This window comes from Haematobia irritans, chromosome 5 (assembly GCF_050003625.1).
Source record: "Haematobia irritans isolate KBUSLIRL chromosome 5, ASM5000362v1, whole genome shotgun sequence".
Taxonomy (NCBI): domain Eukaryota; kingdom Metazoa; phylum Arthropoda; class Insecta; order Diptera; family Muscidae; genus Haematobia; species Haematobia irritans.
The window spans coordinates 86,094,565-86,115,941 of record NC_134401.1 but is presented as its reverse complement, the minus strand read 5'-3'; the positions used below and the strand labels follow the sequence as shown (position 1 = coordinate 86,115,941).

At 33.3% G+C, this 21,377-nt stretch overlaps 4 protein-coding genes across 7 annotated transcripts in view; 2 read left to right on the top strand and 2 right to left on the bottom strand.

The window, feature by feature from the left end:
* anne (polyamine-transporting ATPase anne boleyn) overlaps window positions 1-5,588 on the top strand; it is a 75,083-nt gene extending 69,495 nt beyond the window's left edge. For all 3 annotated transcript variants that reach the window (XM_075311189.1, XM_075311191.1, XM_075311190.1), the window contains exon 10: window positions 250-5,588. In XM_075311189.1, the coding sequence (XP_075167304.1) occupies window positions 250-989 (740 nt within the window). In that variant the 3' untranslated portion in view covers window positions 990-5,588. The remainder of the gene's footprint in view (window positions 1-249) is intronic.
* Window positions 5,589-7,525: 1,937 nt separating this feature from the next.
* On the bottom strand, window positions 7,526-12,741 carry LOC142240430 (cytidine deaminase). Its single transcript, XM_075312138.1, has 3 exons — window positions 12,586-12,741; window positions 12,331-12,523; window positions 7,526-7,910 (listed from the first exon to the last, which is right to left on the bottom strand). Exons 1-3 carry the CDS (start codon window positions 12,647-12,649, stop codon window positions 7,706-7,708), a joined length of 462 nt encoding a protein of 153 aa, XP_075168253.1. The 5' UTR covers window positions 12,650-12,741; the 3' UTR covers window positions 7,526-7,705.
* A 1,147-nt stretch (window positions 12,742-13,888) lies between these two features.
* LOC142238208 (uncharacterized) lies at window positions 13,889-21,377 on the bottom strand. The gene is made up of 4 exons (XM_075309786.1): window positions 21,351-21,377; window positions 20,031-20,138; window positions 14,537-14,696; window positions 13,889-14,479 (listed from the first exon to the last, which is right to left on the bottom strand). The coding sequence occupies exons 1-4, from the start codon at window positions 21,375-21,377 to the stop codon at window positions 14,367-14,369; spliced, it is 408 nt and encodes a 135-aa protein (XP_075165901.1). The 3' UTR covers window positions 13,889-14,366.
* Window positions 16,872-19,410, top strand: LOC142238207 (uncharacterized). Of its 2 annotated transcripts, XM_075309785.1 has the most exons (5): window positions 16,872-17,187; window positions 17,260-17,342; window positions 17,404-18,442; window positions 18,510-18,683; window positions 18,737-19,410. In XM_075309785.1, the coding sequence occupies exons 2-3, from the start codon at window positions 17,276-17,278 to the stop codon at window positions 18,270-18,272; spliced, it is 936 nt and encodes a 311-aa protein (XP_075165900.1). In that variant the 5' UTR covers window positions 16,872-17,187; window positions 17,260-17,275; the 3' UTR covers window positions 18,273-18,442; window positions 18,510-18,683; window positions 18,737-19,410. The 2 variants fall into 2 exon arrangements, with proteins under 2 accessions (XP_075165900.1, XP_075165899.1); XM_075309784.1 differs by having other exon boundaries at window positions 16,873-17,342.

The window sequence follows — 21,377 nt, the reverse complement described above, 5'->3', positions numbered from 1 at the left end:
TTGCATACAAAGTGTTTGTTTTTCGTCTCAGTAATGCTGGTGACATTTCCGAGTGTAAAAAAAACTTCACCAAATGGCTCGGTATACAGTTTGACAAAACTATCGGACTTGGCATACCAAACAGTACATTAGGTGTTTTATGCATTATTATTATTTTAAAAAATCGTTTAATTTTTAGATTTTTTTTATTCTATATACCTACATCAAATTGAATGAGAAATGCATTTTTATTACTTTTTTTCTTTACAGGTTGGTTTCATGTACATCAACAAGAATGGTTCGAGCCATTTGTGCACAGCAGTGATGAACATCTGGGCTGTTGGGAAAACTACACAATGTTTGCTATATCGAGTTTTCAATATATCATCTTAGCTTTTGTATTCTCCAAAGGTGCTCCCTATCGTCGGCCCATATGGTCCAATATACCCTTCTGTTTAACACTCATTGTTAATCTATGTATTGTAATCTACCTCATAATTTATCCACCGGGCTGGTTGTCAGAATTCCTACAATTAATCCTACCACCCGAAATGGGATTCCGCTATTGGATGCTGGTGTATGGGGCCGCTGCTTTTGTGGCACACATAGTCATTGAAACTTTAGTGGTGGAGTATTTGTTATTCAAAAAATTCCAAGCACGTCGTGACCGTGATGTGCGTACTTCAAATCGTCGCTATATGCAAATTGAGTATGATTTGAAATTCTATAAGAATTGGCCACAGATCACAGAAGTTGTTGAATCGAATCCCATGGATGGCCAACAGAATAAAATAAATCCAGCCTACTATGAAATTAGTGCCGAACAGAATTTCGATACTCCCGTATCGGACGATAATAATCCATTGAATAGCTTCTTTGATATGGATCCAATGACGCCAATGTCTACGCAAGAGACAATGACGCTACCCTCATCCAACGCAATCACTAGCACCGCCACCACAGGCGCCGCCGTTACCACAATAACAGATGCCGTTGCTGCCAATAATTAAAAGACAGTTTTAGCCAAGGCCAAATTCTATATTAGAAGATAGGAATGTTGAAATTTGTAACAAAAAACAAAGGATATAAGATTAGGGTAGTGAAGTAATTGCATGCATGCATACAAAACCTAGTTCAATTTTGTAGGAATATTTATATTATTTTGTACTTATGGAATATGGAAAAAAAACAGAACCAATCAATAAGGAAAACTTAATATCGAAATAATTGAGGAATTCTGAATTATTTAATATACTGCTAAACTATGTTACTTAGAAGAACTCCTAGAGTTTTCGGGTATTTATTTAATTTAATTATAATGATAAAGATAATATTTAACATAGTTTTTTTTTCAAAGAGTCGTAACTATTTGTATTTTATTAAGACAGAGTTAGTGAATACACACTCACACACACCCAAAGGTTGATTGAATACAGTAGTGGTTAGCCTATATGTAGCACTTAACTTATATATAAGTACACTTTGGAAGTTCACTTGTGCATTTTTCAGTCAAATCTGTCAGGGAGGCGACTTGGACCGGTAGATGGGAAATTATGTGAAGTTCGGCCTCTGGACTCTGAATTGCCATACATTTCCTTTGCCTCGGCGGTTACACCTCGGTCATTCTCAATCATTTTGTCGCTCATGTAACGACTTGCAATGATCACCTCTCTATCGAACATTGCTTTATAAGCTCTGGAACTCAAAAGTATCATGTTTTCAATTTGTGTTCCTCTTTCTGTCAATGATAGATAAGCGGCACATCTTATGATCAGAGCCACATTTGATCGGTTGTTGACACGGCTGAAATGCGCTGAATTATATAACCGATTGAACCTCCAGGTTACATATGGACTATAATTGTAGGTGTTGCCCATAAGCTTACCTGTCTATCAGACACCATGAGCATTCTGACAATATTATCTATCGATGTTTTGGTAAAGGCGGTACAAATCATAGCTGCAAAATCCTTGTTTGACATTCCAATAGCAGCAGATGCCTGCTAAGATGTTTAATCGGGGCCAAACCATACATACCGACATGAGTGAGACATGATCCAAAAAGTAGCTCCCAATTCTTTGGATGATCCGGTCGCTGATGATAGGATGGAAATGTATTTGCACAGCAACAAGGTCAATAAAGCCAGGCAATTCTCACTGGAATTCTTGAACAATGATTCCATTTGATTCAACGAAGAAGAATGAGGAGGTACTAATAGGGGAAAGCCTTCAGGGACATCAAAGACAGCTCTAAAATGTTTATCTAAAGTTTTGGACATTGGTAATCCAACCGAAGTAGCTCTTCTTGAGTATTTTTAAACAATGCATGACAATTAATCCGAGAGCAGCTTTGGCCTCCATCGCCTCTTATTTGGCACTTCCTTGCGCCGCAAACCCGATTAGTCCTTCACTAATTTTCTTCCAGAGGGCTGAGATTTCTTGGTTGGAGATGCTTCTTACATTAGAATCGACCACTACGTCCTCAGATTTTTCTACATTGTCGGCTATGCCGCTTTCTTGAGAAGTGAGGTTGTCTTCCGGCTCCGCGATATAACGAGTCAAATTGGGCTTGACCTTATGATCAGTTTCTAAAGTGGTTGTGGGGGAGATTTGAACTCCGTTTGCAGCCACAAAAATAAATTGTAAAGGATGGGCGATAGACAAGATCCTTGAGGACATCCGGCTGTGATACTTCTAGAATTTGAAGAAACTGTCCCAAGATAAACCTTTAACGTTCTATCGCCCAGAAAACTTTGAGTTATTTTAATTAATCCAATTGGGATATTTAACTTTTTTAATTTGAAAATCAAACCATCATGCCAGACGGCGTCGAATGCTACTTTGATGTCCAATAAGACCTTCCCAGTTGATTTCCCAAGGCTAAAATTGTTGCGAACCATATTTCAGATTTTCAATAAAGGTGTTATGTTCCCTTCGGAATCCAAATTGGTGTTGGGGGATTAAATTATTTCTTTCACTGAATTCGAGAATTTTGTCCTTGATTATTTTTTCTAAGATTTTACTCGCCGATGATAAAAGGCTCATTGGTCTATAAGATGTTGAGGATGTTGCTTCTTTCTTCGGTTTTAAAATAGAGATAATTTTGGAGCATTTCCAATCTCTGGGAAAGTAGCAATATTTTAAGCAAGAATTTAGGATTAGTGTGAAATAATTTATACTTCTTTTCGGAAGATTTTTAAGGCTTCTGTTATTAATTTCATCTAAACCTGGTGATTTATTAGTTTTAAATTTCTTTGAGTAATTTGTAATCTGGGAACTAGTTACCAGGAAATTCCTAAGTTTGATGGTTGCCTTCGATGATCCGCTGGAATATATGAGTATCCAGGAGCATAAAGAAACTTAAGCCTTCTCAAATAAAATGTTCCCCAACAGTTATTTCTGGTGCAGCCCCATGAATTGTTTCTACTATTTAGATCCCCACCTATTATATATTGATTTGAAACATTTGCGATTTTATGCAAGACTGCGAGCCACTGCAATTTGCACATTTTTCTATTGATGCCTTGCATTCTGCGGTTTTATGATTCCCCGCGCATTGGGCAGAGAAGGACTTGACATTGCAACGGTTTGGATGAAAATAGTTCTGGTTCTCAGCTCTCGGAGAAGAACCAATTATTTTTGATTTTTTACTCATGTTTGTATGCCTAGTGGAGGCGTTTGTATATATGTAAATATATATTTTTTGTATTACTGTTGTTGTTAGTGGATAGCTTTGAGAAATTGCTGTTTATGACTTTGATTTCAAAAAGGTTGTTTCAGTATACACGTCTTTATGGTTCAAACGATACCATGCAAGTACAATGAACATGTCCATAAACATGCCGGAGTACTTGGTTGTTTGCCCAGCAAAAAACTTGCAAAGATTTAATCCAGCAGTTTTTAGAGATGCTTCTGATGGATTTTTAGATTTCGGAGCGTGTTTTTCTGCAAAGTAATGATCCTTCCAAGCAACAATTTCGCTACTTTCCGTACTCGTTTGAGGACATTTATTGATCAAGTTAATCAACACATCATCTGGGGTTGATTTGGATCGCAATTGCTCAAAAAAATCAGTATCAGACATGATTATTCAAAGATACTAACTAGGGATCTAACTCACAAGGGAATGGTAAAATTTGAAATTTATAAACTTTGAATGATAAAAAAGGACAAGAATGGAAATATTAAAACCTAATATAGGGTGAAAGGTGAATGGTTGAAAATTCTGAAAATTTTTGAATCTTTGAATAACATGAAAAAGATTTTTTTCTCTCCAGGAACACACAAAAAATATACCCCAAGTAATATGTGATGATAATTCGTCTCATTGTTTAAAATTTTTAAAAATTTAGATGCTTGTATGTCTCTAATGATATATTGCTATGGAATCTTAGATTCTGTTACTAAACCAACAATTCTTATAGAATCCGAAATGTCTCAAAAAAATGTAACGAATTTGCTATGGTATGGAATGCTTAAACCACTATTGCACTCAATGCACTCTAATACAAATCTTATTAGAGGTAATTTCATTTCTTCTTAATTTTTTTCTTTAAAAAAAATTAGAAATCCTTTTTGGATGGTATAATTCCATTCCATTCTAATTACAGCAATAGATAGAAGTATTTCTTCTTTTGGAAATGAAATTGCCTTATGTTAAAATATTTTCGATTTTTTTAATAATATAATAATAATAATTGTTATTACTTACTTTGATTGTCGGTTTAAAGTAAGTAAATTTATTTATACATTTATTTGCCGGTTTGTTATATATTTTTTTAATATCAATTTTTCCGTAATCTATTAGTGTTTTATGTTTAATCGTCGCAATCTTAGAGATATGTATTTATACTACAGTGAAGCAATCAATAGAAAACAGTGTTATATTCGTTAAATATATTCTGAGTTTACTATATGATTTACGGCTATTTATGTAATATTGCTAAAACTAGAAATGTGGAAAAGTAAAGCGAATTGTAAATTACTTTTATTTGAAAACAAAATTTGTTCTCAATTTTTAATTATTTTACATACCTATATTAATAAATTATTAATAAATATTAATAAATTAAAAATTATATGTGTATATTCAACTAAATTAAATCCCTTATATATTAATACCTATACGTGGAAGAGGAATCAGGATCTTCGAATTTTCAAGTTTATTCCTCTGATGCAGCATGATACAAGTTTTATTCATAGTAAATTTACGCTTAGCTAAGTTGCGAATACCCTATCAAATAAATTATTCAATATTGTTGTAAAAATTTGTCTACCTATCCCATAGACCATTGTAACTTAATATCATTAGATTTGTATTATTATTGCTACCATTAATTTCAAAAAGAAAATATTTTATGTATTAGTTCCCTACACATATACACATTATTTTTTGTTTTTAAAATATTTCATTTTTTTAAATGTACGATTTATATACATATACATATTTGTTAGAATTTTTTTCTTTCGTAATTTATATAAATTAAGAAGATAAAATATATACATATATAAATATAATTACAATATTTAAACAAATGTTCTTAAGTTCTGTTTTAAGAAGAAATCATAATTTATGAAAGCCAAAAAAAAAATATAAAAAAATAAAAATAATTACTTTTTGCAACTTTTTTAATGGGGAAAAATTATACACACTCTCTTCTCTTATTCCTTATATACACTCATAAAAAGAATTTGCAAAAACAGCTGTTATATTTTTGTAATTCATGATTCATCATTCAAATGCACTTCGCATTTCAAAGTCGCATCATATAAATGCACTTCGCATAAATCCTTTAATTTTATGATACGATATGGCTTTAGCAGTCATCGGGTATTAGTATGTACGAAGGAAACTTGATGGGTCTGGGGGCTAATCACGGCATTCGATATAAAATTTATAATCGTATCGAAAAAATTGTCGATACGATTAAAAGTTTGGATCACGGCATTCGATCGAAATTATAATTGCCAACAGCAAAAAACGAAGCAGAACAAAATGAAATGACAAAATTAAGTTAGCGTCACAAAATAGAATGTAGAAAAAAAAAACATATTTTTGGAGGTTTCAAAGTAAAAAGTAAATGGTATTGCATTATATCTTATGGACCCATATCTCTTTTTACATTCCTCCGAATTCCTTCCTAATTGGAGGATGAGATGAAAATAAAAAAATTCGGCGACAAATAAGGAATAAATGTGCACATTGTTATTGGTGTAAGTCCATGGTTTTGAAATGGTATGCACTGTCAGATAGTCACCTTTTGCAGGCTCAATGGACGATTTCGGCTGACGAAGGAGGCGTTCAAATGGAAAATAATTTTTGGTGGCATGTCAACGTCAATTCTATCGCTTTACAATTGTCTGCCGTCTTAAAACTTTTTTCGAGTGGAAGCCTTCATAATTCACTATTCTTACAAGGTGGTCCAGAAGCGTTATGTTGTCACGGAATAGTACGGTAATGGGTTGATCACAATCTCTAGGATATCGATCTAGCATGTGCACTTTATATATGGTTCTTTGCCAAGCTAGGATGCTCACTCCCGAACTCGACTATGACCAATTTTTGTTTAACTTTTATTGGAGTTGCATTAGTCCTAAATATTCAAAATATGTTAATTATATGTAAATTTACTACAAATTAGCAACAACTCGAACTAAAACTAATATATTTACCATTCCTATATGGCGAAAACAATGTAAAAAAACAAGTGAAAAATGTTTTACGATTGCAATTTACCGTGATCCGAAAAATTTAGATTTCGATCAAAAGTTCTCGATATCGAATGCCGTGATTAGCCCCCTGGTTGGTGCTATACGCCAGATATAGTAGTTTGGTACTCAAAAAAAAAACGTTAGGTGGGGAGCATCGTCCTTCATGTGTGCATTATATTCTAGAAAACGCAATCTCAATTGCAATTGGAAACGGTACCCATAGATATGTCACCGTTTATATTGAAACCTAGACCAATATTTATTCGTTTATCTTCAATTAACAGTAACTGTTAATTAAAAGTCTATGCAAAATGTTCCCATCATGATCAAAAGGTATAAAGGGAAACATCTCCCATTTCATCTTAGCTCTTATGGCGTTTTCAGGTTTAAACCACAGCCCTAAATGTACTCAGAAAAATATATTTCTAATTAATTTCTAATTACGGTTTTAGTCATATAAAAAGTTAAAATCAGTTATAAACATTTTTAATTCGAATATTTATTATACCAGTTATTATTTTAATTAAATGACAATTAAAAATATACTTGAAAATTTCGGAAGTAATTAGTTTCATACTGTTCTTTGACTATTATTTTCGTGATTGAAGAAATTTCAATTAAAAATTAATTGGATCAATTAATTTTGTGATTGAATCAGAATACATATTTCATGGTAATTTAGCGCAATACAAAATAGACGATAACACAACAACGTGTAAACGTTCAAAATCCTTCGCTTCTGGTGGGACGCATATAATAGATTCAAAACGCGTCCCATCAACCACACTACTTACCTATTCCTGTATAACTTAATTCAATTATTTTCGTATTACATATTTGTTTTTTCCCTTTTTTTAATTTTTAATATTTATTAAATAAACATAGCTTATATGGGGTTCGTCCAATTCAATTAATATTAGTTAGGTTAGGTAGTGATCACAATGATTTAGAAAATAAAGATAATAACACAACTGCAAACGATCTTGTCGAAATTATATGTAATTAATATCTATGGTTCAAACAAACGATTTGGGCAATAATTCCATTATACTCGTGCATAATACTCGGAAAGGGGGACTTATTGGTTTAGCAGCATATATTGGAAAGTCTTGTTTTGATGCGAACTCGGCCAAAAATTGACGACAAACACCACATGGGGTAGCAAATGAACCTTCCTGCTGAGCAACAACGGCTAAAGCAACAAACTCACGTTTACCTTCGCTGTAAAAAAAAAAATAATATGTAATTCCAATAAGCGAACTGTGTTTCACTGTCAATAAAAAAAAAAAGGCGGAAGATTGGGTGAGAAATAAATAGAAAATAATGAATTATACGTGACACGTAATTTTATTCAAAGCATTAGCAAAAAAGTTAGAAGTAGACCATGGAATGTAAACCAGAAAAAGCATAATGAAGTATCTATTGGCGTAGGTCCTGGGCAGCTAAGCCACCCCCGGAAAAATGTTAGAATATTTATCGGTAGAATTTTTTATAGACACAATATCTTTGAATTCGAACATTAATATCATGTATATAACTTTATATATGCGAAAGTCTTTACTTGTTTTATTTATAACGTAAAAATCATGAATTTCTAAAGAACGGGCGATGACGGTTGCCGAAATCCGGGACTTTGAGCTCCAATTTTGTATAAAATAAGATGATTGAAATTGTGCAAAATATGACAGCCAACAGTGAAAATCCAACACCAAAAATAATTTTGAAAGCGATTTGATATCAAACCGTTATCTTTCCTAGAAAATGGGAAATAATACAATTTATGTGTTGAGTAATTGAAATTCCGACAAATTTTGTTAAAGATTAAAATTCTGGCAAATAGTATGTAAACCGGAGAAATAAATATATGTAGAGGATGCATTAAATATTAATCGACGAGAACCGTCAGTTTCTATTTATGTACCTTAAAGAACATTTGTCGAATACTATCTGGAAAACGAAATTTTAGACCAACGAATTTTCATTTATTGTTAAAATTGTTTCTTACAAGCCAAACAAATTTCGTTGATGTCAAACGACAAATTAATACCTCATACACATTAGTCTCGAAATCCATTAAAAGTGGATTTGAAATCCCTTATTTATAAGGCAAACAACAGTTGAAATCTAGTTAAATTGGATTTTGGAAGTGTAATGTGAATGAGATTTAAGACAAATTAAGATAAAAAATTGTTAGGGTGACTTCATTAGGACCCTATAAAAGAGGCTCATTATTAAAAATGCATAAAAATTGGGTGAAAATATCAACTTTATCTTTTACCAACAGCAGAAGAAAATTTTTTGCAAAAATATCAAAAACCGAATTGTATTTCAAGACAAATATTTTAGCCATAAGCGTAGGAAGACTCTGGGGAGGGGGCTTAGACCACCCCAGAAAAATTTTAGCACCCAGAAGGTGATAAAATTTTTCATATTATGAACTTGTCATAAGACAGATGTCCCTCATTTCAACAGCCGTTGCACTGAATTTGCATCACTTCTTAAGGTGTCATCAGAATTCCGTGTTTTTAATGTCAATTAAAAAATTTTGTGATATTTTCTCAAATAGATTAGTTTTATAATTTTTAATGCATTCTAATGGTTGTCTGAAACGTTTGCCCGGACTATATTCAAAAGTTCGATTTTTCTAGAATGGATTTAGCATTCTAGAATGAATAATTTATACCATTTTATTAATTATTTTTAACCTATTTGAAAAAAACAAGTATATACAGAAGTTAGTTCGGCCGGGTCGAATCTTATATACCCACCAGCATGAATCAAATATTAATCGTATGCTTTGGAATCTCTTCGTCATAAGGGGTTATTTGGTAATATATAGAATTTCAGGAGGGCTGATGATAGATTAGATTATGGGTTTATAAGAACCATTTTTGTTTTTTTTTTAGAGGAATCATAAAAATTTCGTGTAAGTGTGCAAGAAAATGATGAAACAAAGCCTTTATTTGAAATCTAAAATCGGTAGATTTTTACCCCCATTATGCAAATAATTACCAGAAGTAAATTTAGGAAATTTTACATTTAGTTTCAAGCAATTATCATGATGTACCAATACACAATATATTCGAAACACTTATTTATGGTCTCAAAACACCTCTACATTTCCAATATCAGACAAATCGGATAAAAACTACGTTTTCTAGAAGCCTAAGAAGTAAAATCGGGAGTTCGGCATATATGGGGGCTGTACAAAAACATGGAAGATACTCACCATTTTCGGCACACCTCTTTATGGTCCTACCTCTAAATTCCAATTTCAGACAAATTGGATAAAGACTACGATTTCTAGAAGCCAATAAGTAAAATCGGTCTATATAGAGGCTATACCAAAAAATGGACCGATACTCACAATTTTCGGCACACATCTTTTATGGCCCTAAAGTACCTCTAGAATTCCAATTTCAGACAAATTGGATTTAACTACAGATTCTAGAAGCCCAAGAAGTAAAATCGGGAGATCGGTCTATAAAGGGGATATACCAAAACATGACCGATACTCTCCATTTTGGACACACCACTTTATGGCACTGAAGTACCTCTAGATTTCTAATTTCAGGCAAATTGGATAAAAACTATGAGCCCAAACAATAAGTCCAAGACCCCAAATCGGGAGGTCGGTTTATATGGGGACTATATCAAAATAGAGGTCAATAGAGGTCATCTTCGAACTTGACCTGCCTATAGACAAAAGACGAGTTTGTGCAAAATTTCAGCACGATTGCATCATTATTGAAGACTGTAGCGTGATTACAACAGACAGACAGACGGACGGACATGGTTATATCGTCTTAGAATTTCTCCCCGATGAAGAAATCGATATTTCGATGTGTTACACTTATACTTATGACAAACTTATTATACCCCCGTCACCATTATATGCTACTGGGTATAAAAAACAAAAGTTTACCATTAAAATATGAAAAAAACGAGATATAATATACTGAATTAAAATAATTAACTTCTTTGTGAGGACATTTTTGGAAGTGCCTTTTGAACAACTACTTTTAGTTGCTTTATTAAATATTAATTGTCTAGTTATCTTGATGTCTGTTTCATTTTTATAAAATAAAACATTAATAGAATCTATTAAATTTTAGCTAGGGGGGATATAGCCCCCTTAAGGGTTTTAGCCCTTAAGGCATTTATTTCGCATTATCGGGTGATAATGCATAGTAATTGTTTCAAGGTTACTTTTCCGTACTAATGTATTTTAAACTTTTAAATTGGTACCTTGGATTACGCTTTCAAGTTATAAAAAAATGTGCCAAAAACATATAAAGTTATTTGCCTTTATTTATTAGTTTTTGATTTTAGTAGCGAAGCTCGATCTTAGTACCCACCTTTATGAGAAACTACGCTGAAGAAATAGTTTTCTTTTTTGAGTAGCGGCACAAAAATTCTTTAATCGACCGAAATGGCATAGACCTCACGAACCTTTCGTAGAACATACGATTCACTTAATTCCAGTGATCGCACTACGTACACTACATTTCTGTCCATATACATTCCTGTGGCAGGACGGCAACATTGTTAGAATAAACTATTTTCCCAACACATCCCATTTAATTTAATGGAATTCCTCGAATTCTCATATCTTTTCTAAAAAAGGCGAATTTAAAGATGTCCAAATTTTTTATTCGTGTTTTCGACTTTCTTTGACAAAGTGTCGATTAATCGAAAATTTGATTTTTGTACGGAACAAATCTACTTTAGCACAACTTGTTAAAAATAAACAAAAATTTTTTTTTGAGTGTAGGAGAAGGGATTTCAAATCGAAAATGTAAAGTAAAAATTTGGCGGAAAAGCCTAGTTTTCGAGATATCGACATCTGAAAATCGGTATTTTCCTTTATATTTTTCTTAATTCTGACAGCAATTTTTCATGAAATTAATAAAATTCCGTTTTTTGCGTATTTGGTAAACATGGTACATTTTAAGCAGAAAATATTAAGTAAAAATTTTGTCGGAAGAGGGTACTTTTCGAGATACCGACCCTTAAAAATTGGGTATAGGTGGCCGGCCTTCGACTGGGATTTGAGACTTTCTCCTATGGACAGGGTCCAAAGTGGGCTAACGCGAACCCAAAGAGGATAGGTAGCCGGCCTTCGGCCGGGGTTTTAGACTTTCTCCTATGGACAGAGTCCAAAGTGGGGTCCATGTTATTCTAAATATATTACTTTTAGGATGATTATGTGCGATGGATACTAAATCCAATATACGTGGCAATGATAACTTTAGGGGCCCGTAACTCCGAAAATAGGTCTTTCCGCCAAAAAGTGGTATGTTACATTTTGTGTTTAGAATCGAAAAGTCTACACGCTGGTCAATTGGACCACTTGTACTAAAGTAGATTTAAGCCTTTCGTACTACCAACGAGGAGAATCCACATTCCTAGAGAACAGAAAATTTTCAAAGCTTCTTCTTATTTGTGTTAGTTTTAAATGATTTCCAGTAGCCATACAAAACGTTAGCGTATACCTCAACCTTAAACCTTTTAGTAATCACAACTCTCTTTTTAAGATTCTTCCAACTCGTACAGAAAAAAACTTATCAAACTTATTTATGTTGGAATCAAACCCTTGATTTAAGGAATTTAAAATAAGATGGATATTCACAGACAATACCTGATAGCTTTCGCTGCTGCGATCCTTTCTGCACAAATGCTGGCAGTATATGACTCATTTTCTATATTGCAACCGGTGTAAATACTTCCATCCGTGGTACGTATAGCAGCACCCACAGCAACGTTACTGTAAGGACAGTACGCATGTTTACGGACTTCGACAGCTTCTAATATTAACTCACGCACGGATAAATCTAAGACAAAGACATTAACGGTATTAAAAACATCCTTGCAAATTAATTGCTAATAAACCTACCCAGTTTATCGAATTCCTTTACATTTACACCATCTTTAGTGCCATTTACAAAATATTCTGACATTTTTGTTGCTATACAGCATGTGAGCAGTGTTGCCAGGTTAGGTGTTTTCCCCCCAAATTTAGGGGTTTTTTTCACGTTTAGGGGGATTTTTAGGGGTAACATTTATTTAGAGGGATTTTTGGGGGTAAAAAAATATCTTAGACCTTATAAAGTGGAGCAATTCTAAAGCAAATTCGGAACAATTCTGGCATGAAAAAGATGAAGGAAGCCAACAAGAAGATCCTAAATACAAGCAAGTATGCAATATCATTATTTTCGTTATCTTTTTTAAACGCTTCTGTTGAAAGGGCATCTTTAATATTTGCCGCAATTAGAAACAATCATATTTTAACTTTGCAGCTGAAAGCATTTTAACAGTAAGACTGCTTGTTAAATTGATATTGTATTATTACATCTAAAGAAAAAATAATTTCTTCAGGGACGAAATTTTAAACAAACGAAATTGTCTTTTGTTATAAAGTATTATCTTAATGAGCAAATTTTATGTTTTATTTACTTCAAAATAAAATTTTTTAGCATCAAACGAAAACTTAATTTGTCTAAAATTTCGTTTCTCAGAAAAGAAAACTCTTCTTTCAGTATATATATTTGTGTTAAATTTAATTTTCGAAGTGGATTTTTTCACGAAATTTGGGACCCTTTTTGTACTTTTTACATTCTTAAATTTTTGGGGGTTTTTGAAAAAGGCTAGACCAATTTAGGGGTTTTTTTCTTAAGATTTGGGGGGAAGAATGAAAAATCGCCTGGCAACACTGTGCGCGAGCAAAATTTTGATACGCTGCTCTCCTTGCTTGGTCGGCATTTTGACAACTGAAGAGTGAATTCCAAAATCAAAATAGTGTTGGGAAAGTAACGAGTATTTGATTACAAGTACTCGTTACTAGTAAATGATATCTTCAATACCATATGGGAAAGTACCCTGCCAACATTTTTGGAATTTGACGACACTTCTGGGAATCTCCACCACGTCGAAAACAATCGTATACGATATCAAAAACTCGTCGGAAAAGCGCCGTCACTATTGAGAAGTTGTTCCACGTAAAAGTTACTACAAAAAGGTTTCGCATGAGTGCAATTATTAGGTGTCTTTTTTAATCAATTTATAACGACGCCAACAGGAGCCCCTTCAAAGTGTTAGACAAGGTCCGCTAGAAAGGATCGTTTAGGTGAGTTTAAAAAGGGTCTAAAAAGTGAATTTTAGGGGAATTGAAAAGGAGTCGTTATGGTCAAGTAAAACGATTGTTTTGATTTTTATTAATTTGAATAAAAATAGATTTATTGCAATTTATACGAATAAACTCACATTGAACATAACGGTGTACCAGTACTTAAATTAAATATTATTTGTACTTCTAGATTTCTTCTAAATATGGGTATTAAGTTCAAGTTTAGCCGCTAAAATCAAAAGCAAATCAGTAAAAAATAATAAAGTTATAACTATTAGATGCAAATCTTATTATAACTTGATGGGGAACAGTCCAAAACAACTTTTCGTAAAGTTTATATTCTTTAAAATTGGTTATTAAAGAAAAGTCATTTGACAAAATGGCTAATGGCAGAACGGCTAACTAAACTCGAACTTAATACTCACGTTAAGGCTGTAGCATATAATATGATGAGATTTTTATTGAAATGTGTATAATTTTTAAAAACGAATTTATCGTTGTATTGATACGAATCGAAATGGACCATGATTTGACGTTTTGAAAAATTTGCTTTAATTTTTGTTTTTACGGCTAATTAAGCGATCTCTCGCATGAAGAACATGCTGCTGACATACTCTGTTGATGTCCGTGATTGTACAATGTGTATATTTTAAGTTGCAGATATCTAAGTAAGAAAGCAAAACATTAGTACGTTTTTAAGTAAAAAGAGTAATCAACAAACCTTTAATTATTTTGAATGAAACGAAACTTTGTATACTTGGTTTAGTTGGCGTTCCACGCCATGTTAGATTTACTGCTAGTTTGTCGCTTATCACAGATTTAATTGCGGCTCGCATAAAGGAAGGCATATCACTTCCCCCAACACGTTGTATTAAATTTTTCTGAAAATGCATAAATATTAAATAAATTAATATGATCGCTACAAAAACTACACCTAAAAAGAGAATGTAGGTTTATAGTAGAAAAGTTTTACTAAAATATTTTAGCAATTCCACATGATATGATTAAACAAATTTAAATTTTTATACCCTGCGCCACACTGTGGAACAGGGTATTATAAGTTAGTGCATATGTTTGCAACACCCAGAAGGAGACGAGATAGACACATGGCGTCGTTGACAAAAATGCTTAGGGTGGGCTTCTGAGTCGATATAGCCATGTCCGTCTATCCGTGAACACATTTTTGTAATCAAAGGATTAGGTCGCAGTTTAAGCCCAATCGACTTCAAATTTGGCACAAGTATGTGTTTTTGGTCAGAATAGAACCCTAGTGATTTTGGAAGGAATCGGTTCAGATTTAGATATAGCTCCCATATATATATTTCGCCCGATATGCACTTATACGGCCCTAGAAGCCAGAGTTTTACCCCAATTTGGTTGAAATTTTGCACTAGGAGTACAATCGGTAGTATAGTGAAATGTGCAAAATTTTATTGAAATCGGTTCAGATTTAGATATAGCTCCCATATATATATTTCGTCCGATATGAACTTATGCGGCTTAGAAGACAGAGTTTTACCCCAATTTGGTTGAAATTTTGCACTAGGAGTACAATTGGTAGTATAGTCTAGTGTGCCAATTTTTTTTGAAATCGGTTCAGAGTTAGATATAACTCCCATATATATCTTTCGTCCCATATGAACTTATACGGCCATTAAAGCCAGTGTTTTACCCCAATTTGGTTGAAATTTGCACTAGGAGTACAATTGGTAGTATAGTCACGAGTGCAAAATTTGATTGAAATCGGTTCAGATTTAGATATAGCTCCCATATATATCTTTCGCCCGATATGCATTTATACGGACCTACAAAATTCTCTATAGAAAAAAAAAGTTCATAAAATTTTCTATAGAAATAAAATTTTGATAAATCTTGTTATAGAAATAAAGTGTTGACAAAATTTTCTATAGAAATAACATTTTGACAAAATTTTCTATAGAAATAACATATTGACAAAATTTACTACACAGAAAAAAAAGTGAGTTGTTTTATAGGAAGAATGAACTACCTCGCACGAAAATTGAACTAAATTTTACTCCACTTTTTGAAATTTCCACAAAGCGTTGTTAAAACCTGGAAATTTTAATGGCCTGTTGTACTTTTTAACTGCAATTGACGAAATTACATCCTCTCATAGAAGAAAAAATTAACTAAAAGTAAAGTACCAAATTTCAGCCGGATCGGATGAAATTTGCTTCTCGTAGAGGCTCCGAAAGCCAAATTTAGGGGTCCGTTTTTATGTGGGCTATACGTAAACGTGGTGCGATATGACCCATTTTCAATAACATCCGACCTACATCAATAACAACTACTTATGCCAAGTTTCAAGTCGATAGCTTGTTTCGTTCGGAAGTTAGCGTGATTTCAACAGACGGACGGACATGATCAGATCGACTCAGAATTTCACCTCGACCCAGAATATATACACTTTATGAGGTCTTAGAGCAATATTTCGATGTGTTACAAACGGAATGACAAAGTTAATGTACCCCCATCCTATGGTGGAGGGTATAATAAATACTTAGGTCCAGTTTCTCAATGTCTTATTATTATTTATCGTGTCGATAAAATCCCATACAAAAAAAAAATAGTAACCAGTGGTCTATCTTCCGATTAAATATTAATCGGAGGATGAGAATCTTGCCGTTAATAAATAAATTGTGGACATGTCAGTTGAAAACGACTGTTTCTATTTAAAATGTGATTTTTACCCATCTGTGTTGTTGTTGTAGCCCTTTGGAGTTGGAATTCCCGTGTTTATAGGGAAATAGGCATACTCCAAATCCCATTTGGAGTATTTGGAGTATCTGTGTTGATTTAAACAACTGACGTACGTTTCGTGTTTTGTTTCACTGGCGGTGTTGCCCAAAGATTATCTATTTCCCAAGATGTACATATCGCTTGTTCTTTCTTGCCGATAGGTGCATGAGTTCATGTTCAAACCAAAGACAATCAAAGAGGAAGACATGAATTGGGCTTTGATAGTGTTAGTGACAAGAACCAGAGATTAGCCCCATACTTGTAGGAGAAGCACTTCGAACTTACTGGTTTGATGTAGACAATTTTTATTTTGCTATTTTCTCGAAAGTTCCCGAAAATTTCTGTGTTGATTGCACTAAATTATTAATAAAATATTTCATAAAGTGTTTTGGTTCTTTTAAAAGTTAAAAAATTGCTAAAATAAGCGAATTAGATTTTGTTACGAATGCAAAATTAAAAGAGAAACCGAAAAAAAGTTGTAACTACTTATCGAACATGTATGGGGCTAATCTCTGGTTCTTGAGGAAAAAGAATAACAACATGCCCATTTCACGTCTTCTTCTTTGATTATGTTTGGTTCAAACATGTATGAAAGTATTTATTTGGATTTCGGTATGATATTTACGAAAGAAAGGAGGAAGCAAAAGTTATGAAAATTTGTCGATGGTTAAATTTAATAAGTAGGTCTGTTCCCCAATGTATGCGGTTAAAATGTTGGTCAATTGAAAGTTGGTGTGGAAGGAAATTTTCCCATCAATTATGTACAGGTAAGTTGACACCAAGGCTTAGAAGAAATTTTATCTAACAAGCTTCCATTTCTTTCATTAGGTTCACTAAATGCTTTATTAAATAATGGCAGTGCCTTAAATATTATGCAAAGCACAAATCGACATTCAGCTGAAATCTTAAGTGTTCCAAATGACTTTGAACCCGAAATGGGACCAAGTACTTCAATGGCTACAGGTCAAACTACAGCAGCCCAAGAGCAACAACATCATTTATCAGCTGCTAACATTAGTCAAAACACTTCGCCGCAACAAAATCAATCTCAGCAGGCATCAAACACTGCGGCATCAACACCGCGCCATAATGTTTTGTGTGTGCAACAGAACATCCCACCTTCTTTGCCTTGGGGCTATTTGGCTTTGTACCCATACAAACCACGAAAGAACGATGAATTGGAATTGAAAAAAGGTTGTGTTTATATGGTAACTGAAAGATGTTTGGATGGCTGCTTTAAAGGCAATAATTGGAAAGATGTGAGTGGAATATTTCCGGGAAACTATGTGACACCCTTAAGAGCCAGGGATCAACAGCACCTAATGCATAGTTGGAAGTTAATTCCACCTGCAAATTGTGCCACCATATCGAGCCATATGCAAATGAGTAATCACACATTTAGCGGTAATCCAACACTACAACAACAATCAAATTATTCATCTTCAATGCGTCACGATTTGGAGAATATAAACGCCCGTATTACCTTGGCAAATTTAACACCTCCCCAAGCATTGCCGCCTGATCTACCACCACATCATATGGGGGCAAGCACTGGAAATTCAAACATTCCACAACAAAATTTGTCTTCAAAGGAAACACGGATAAAGAAGCCCTCAAAGAGAAGCCAACAACTACAGGTTGTATTTCATCCTCATCATCATCATCGACATCAACATCATCCGCTTCGGCGGGATTGAAAAAAAACTTTTTAACGCACATAAAATCAAGATCAAACTCTCCAGGGGCAGCAATAGTGGCTGCTTCAGCATTCCACAGCAAACACAAGTAAACCTACGCAGCAGCAACACCAACAATCACAAAGCGGAACACAACAACTCACATCAACAATTACTCCAGTGCATGTTAGGTAACTTTCTCTACTCATATAAAGTTAATATTACAATCTTTAATTTTTCTTTTTGTTACATCTTCAGGTCCGGCTCTTGCCCCAGTCAAATTTTGCAAAACACCCCCAATGATCGCAACCGTATTCATAATGAAAATAAAGATGAATCATCTATAGCTAAAGTCCAACACCAGCAGCCACCGCAAGCGGGCTACGGTTCTCAACGCATAAAAACTGCAAAAGAAAGACCATCTTTAGAAAAGTACATGTAAAAATATTTTGATTTTATAAACTAATTTTTTTTGCTTTTAACAGTTCACGACTTCAATTGATTCTACATTACGCACTATTTATGCTAATCACATACAACAGCAATCGAATGTTATGCCTAACAAATGTGGCCAACAATTGCAACAAACAATCCCCCAGCGGCTACGGTCATACATCGTAACTCTCACTCTTTGGATGCCTCGAATCTTTCGCAAATCCTATTTTTATTTACTTTGTTCAAGTATGCATTTGATGGCATAGCCTAGTAAAATAAGGGCACAATATAATTGTATAATTGGTCGAATATAATTGGCGTATTAGATCCAACCAGGCTAATGAATAGTTTTATGTTGGTTTCTTGCTTCATTGCTTATTTTGATAGATTAATTTTGGCGGAATTGAAAACTTGAACTTTAATGCATAATACTAATAATAAATTATATAGATTTTAGTTATTCGTTTATTAATCGAAATGCTTCCTTAATTATACACTTAATATTTTCTATACTTTTTAAGTTGATATATCTCTGTTAAATTATATATAATGTACTTTACACACACACACCTTACCTAAATACGAATCCCAATGTTGATGCTTTAATGTATTACTTTGTAAATAGTATTTGGTAATCCAAGCTACCGCAACTTGCAAAATAACAAATTTCACGTGTTTTATGAAACTTATCTTTTTTAATATATATGTATAAATGGAAAATTAATTTACTAACTTTTTATATGTCGACCTTCATTAAAGTAAGTAAGGAAGTTCAAATTTGTGTTCAGCACAAAGCTCATTTTTCGTCAACGAACATGTAAATTTTCGATTTTGGAGTGAAAACAATACCAGACATATTGCAAAAGCTACAAATGCCAGGACATACCTATGAATATTGGCAGTGGCAGCGAGAAGATATCCAATTTTTTTACCCAAAATGCAAGAGCTTAACAAGCATGACATGTGGTTTAAACAAGACGATATATATATCGTCTTGTTATATATATCGTCTTGTTTAAACCACATGCCATGCTTGCCAAACTCTTGCATTTTGGGCAAAAAAAATTTGATATCTTCTCGCTGCCACTGTCAATATTCATAGGTATGTATATATACATACATACATGAATACAAACATGTTCAACTTAAAGGCCGGTATTAAGTTCGCTTTATCGCGCTAAATGAATTTTTCCTCATATCATTCACCTTGAAGTTATTATCAAATTTGAAAAACAAGTTATGTTATTCTGTTTTATAGATTTATTTTTGCTTTTAGCGGCTAAATTCGACCTTAATACACACCTTAAGTCTTTACAAAATCTAAATGAAAAACATCGTACTTACCAATTGTGTAAAATTAACGGCTTTCGAATTTAATATTTTAATAAAGTTATGACAACAAGGAAATTGCGCTAAAATATGCTTTAGTTTGGATGAAGCGAACAACTTAATCTGTAATATAAGAAAACAATTTGTTAAAAACTTTCTCAAATTAAGTTATAACAGCAAGCAAAATTTTTGCAAACATTTTGTTGGCTAGTCGCATTCAGAGTATTTTAATTATATTAGAGAACTGCAATATAGTTAGTTTTTAGGTTTTTAAACATTTTAAAAACTAGAAATTTTGTCCATCTATTGACTTTATTAACAACAACGAAAGCCTTAAAACGAAAAGGGTTTAACACATGCTCTAAGTAAAACAAAATTACTATTAATTTACAAAATTTTAGGTTATAGGTCCTTTTCTATGGGACTATTAAAAAAGGTTGGTGAGGGATCAGGTATGTTATGATAAACTGATATCTTTTAAATTTTATCATGGCTAGTATTAAGTGTGATTACTACAACTTGTTATGGGTCAAGTCAAATGTAAATGAAATTAACCTTAGGTCCTTACTGCCACACCATTGACCAAACCTCCAACAAAAGAGAGACTGAATTTACTATGCTACCTATAAGGCAATTGGCCGGTCAGTGGTAAACTATACAGCGCCAGTGTGGACACCGCAAACTAGTGATACGCAGTGGAATAACATAAAAACCTGCCAGAACGCTGGCAGGTTTTCTTTTCTCTTGTCCTGCTAAACCAACCCGACTTACCGCCAGATCGCTCTGGACACACCCACCTTAGTCACAGAGTTCCTTGATCTGGCTACAAGCTGATGTACCAAAGCGTATTACATGAAATTGTTAAATAACAACAACAAGAAATATGCAAACTTTTTAATTTGTGTTAACTTATAAAACAAGGGAAAATATTGGATGTGTATCAGTTCATGTTATAAGCTGTATTTTTAGTCTTTTACTTTTTATAACTTTTGTTTCCATGAACAATTGGCACTTAATAAAATACCTTTGAACACAATACGGTGAAAAGGTAAATTCCATCTGGAAGATATTTCTTTTAATTTTATTCTTTGGAACACGCACACCTCAAATTTTGTAATTTTAGTTTAAAATATCACCAGATTGCTTTCTTTGCTTATACTTGTATAAAATAAACACTTCAATATTCACAATATACTTACAGTTGGTTTTGGTTTATAAAAGAAATCGTTTATAAAAGAAATCGTGCACAATGAAATCGAAACACTAACCAAATACTTTATTACATTAATGGGAACATAACAGTTACTGGAATGACAGTGCTGAAAACATACATACTTGAGTCGCCATTACGATTGTAAACAT

What these genes read in the sequence shown, in the direction of transcription:
- LOC142238208 (XM_075309786.1), bottom strand. Translation starts at nt 21,377, where the DNA reads ATGTTTACAATCGTAATGGCGACTCAA. An exon ending in CCGTTAATTTTACACAATTG is followed by an intron (nt 14,697 to 20,030) that starts GTAAGTACGATG and finishes ATGCATTTTCAG; the next exon opens with AAAAATTTAATACAACGTGT. An exon ending in TTCATTCAAAATAATTAAAG is followed by an intron (nt 14,480 to 14,536) that starts GTTTGTTGATTA and finishes TTTCTTACTTAG; the next exon opens with ATATCTGCAACTTAAAATAT.
- LOC142240430 (XM_075312138.1), bottom strand. Translation starts at nt 12,649, where the DNA reads ATGTCAGAATATTTTGTAAATGGCACTAAAGATGGTGTAAATGTAAAG. An exon ending in AAAGGAATTCGATAAACTGG is followed by an intron (nt 12,524 to 12,585) that starts GTAGGTTTATTA and finishes TCTTTGTCTTAG; the next exon opens with ATTTATCCGTGCGTGAGTTA. An exon ending in GCAGCAGCGAAAGCTATCAG is followed by an intron (nt 7,911 to 12,330) that starts GTATTGTCTGTG and finishes TTTTTTTTACAG; the next exon opens with CGAAGGTAAACGTGAGTTTG.
- LOC142238207 (XM_075309784.1), top strand. Translation starts at nt 17,225, where the DNA reads ATGAAAATTTGTCGATGGTTAAATTTAATAAGTAGGTCTGTTCCCCAA. An exon ending in TTCCCATCAATTATGTACAG is followed by an intron (nt 17,343 to 17,403) that starts GTAAGTTGACAC and finishes TTCTTTCATTAG; the next exon opens with GTTCACTAAATGCTTTATTA.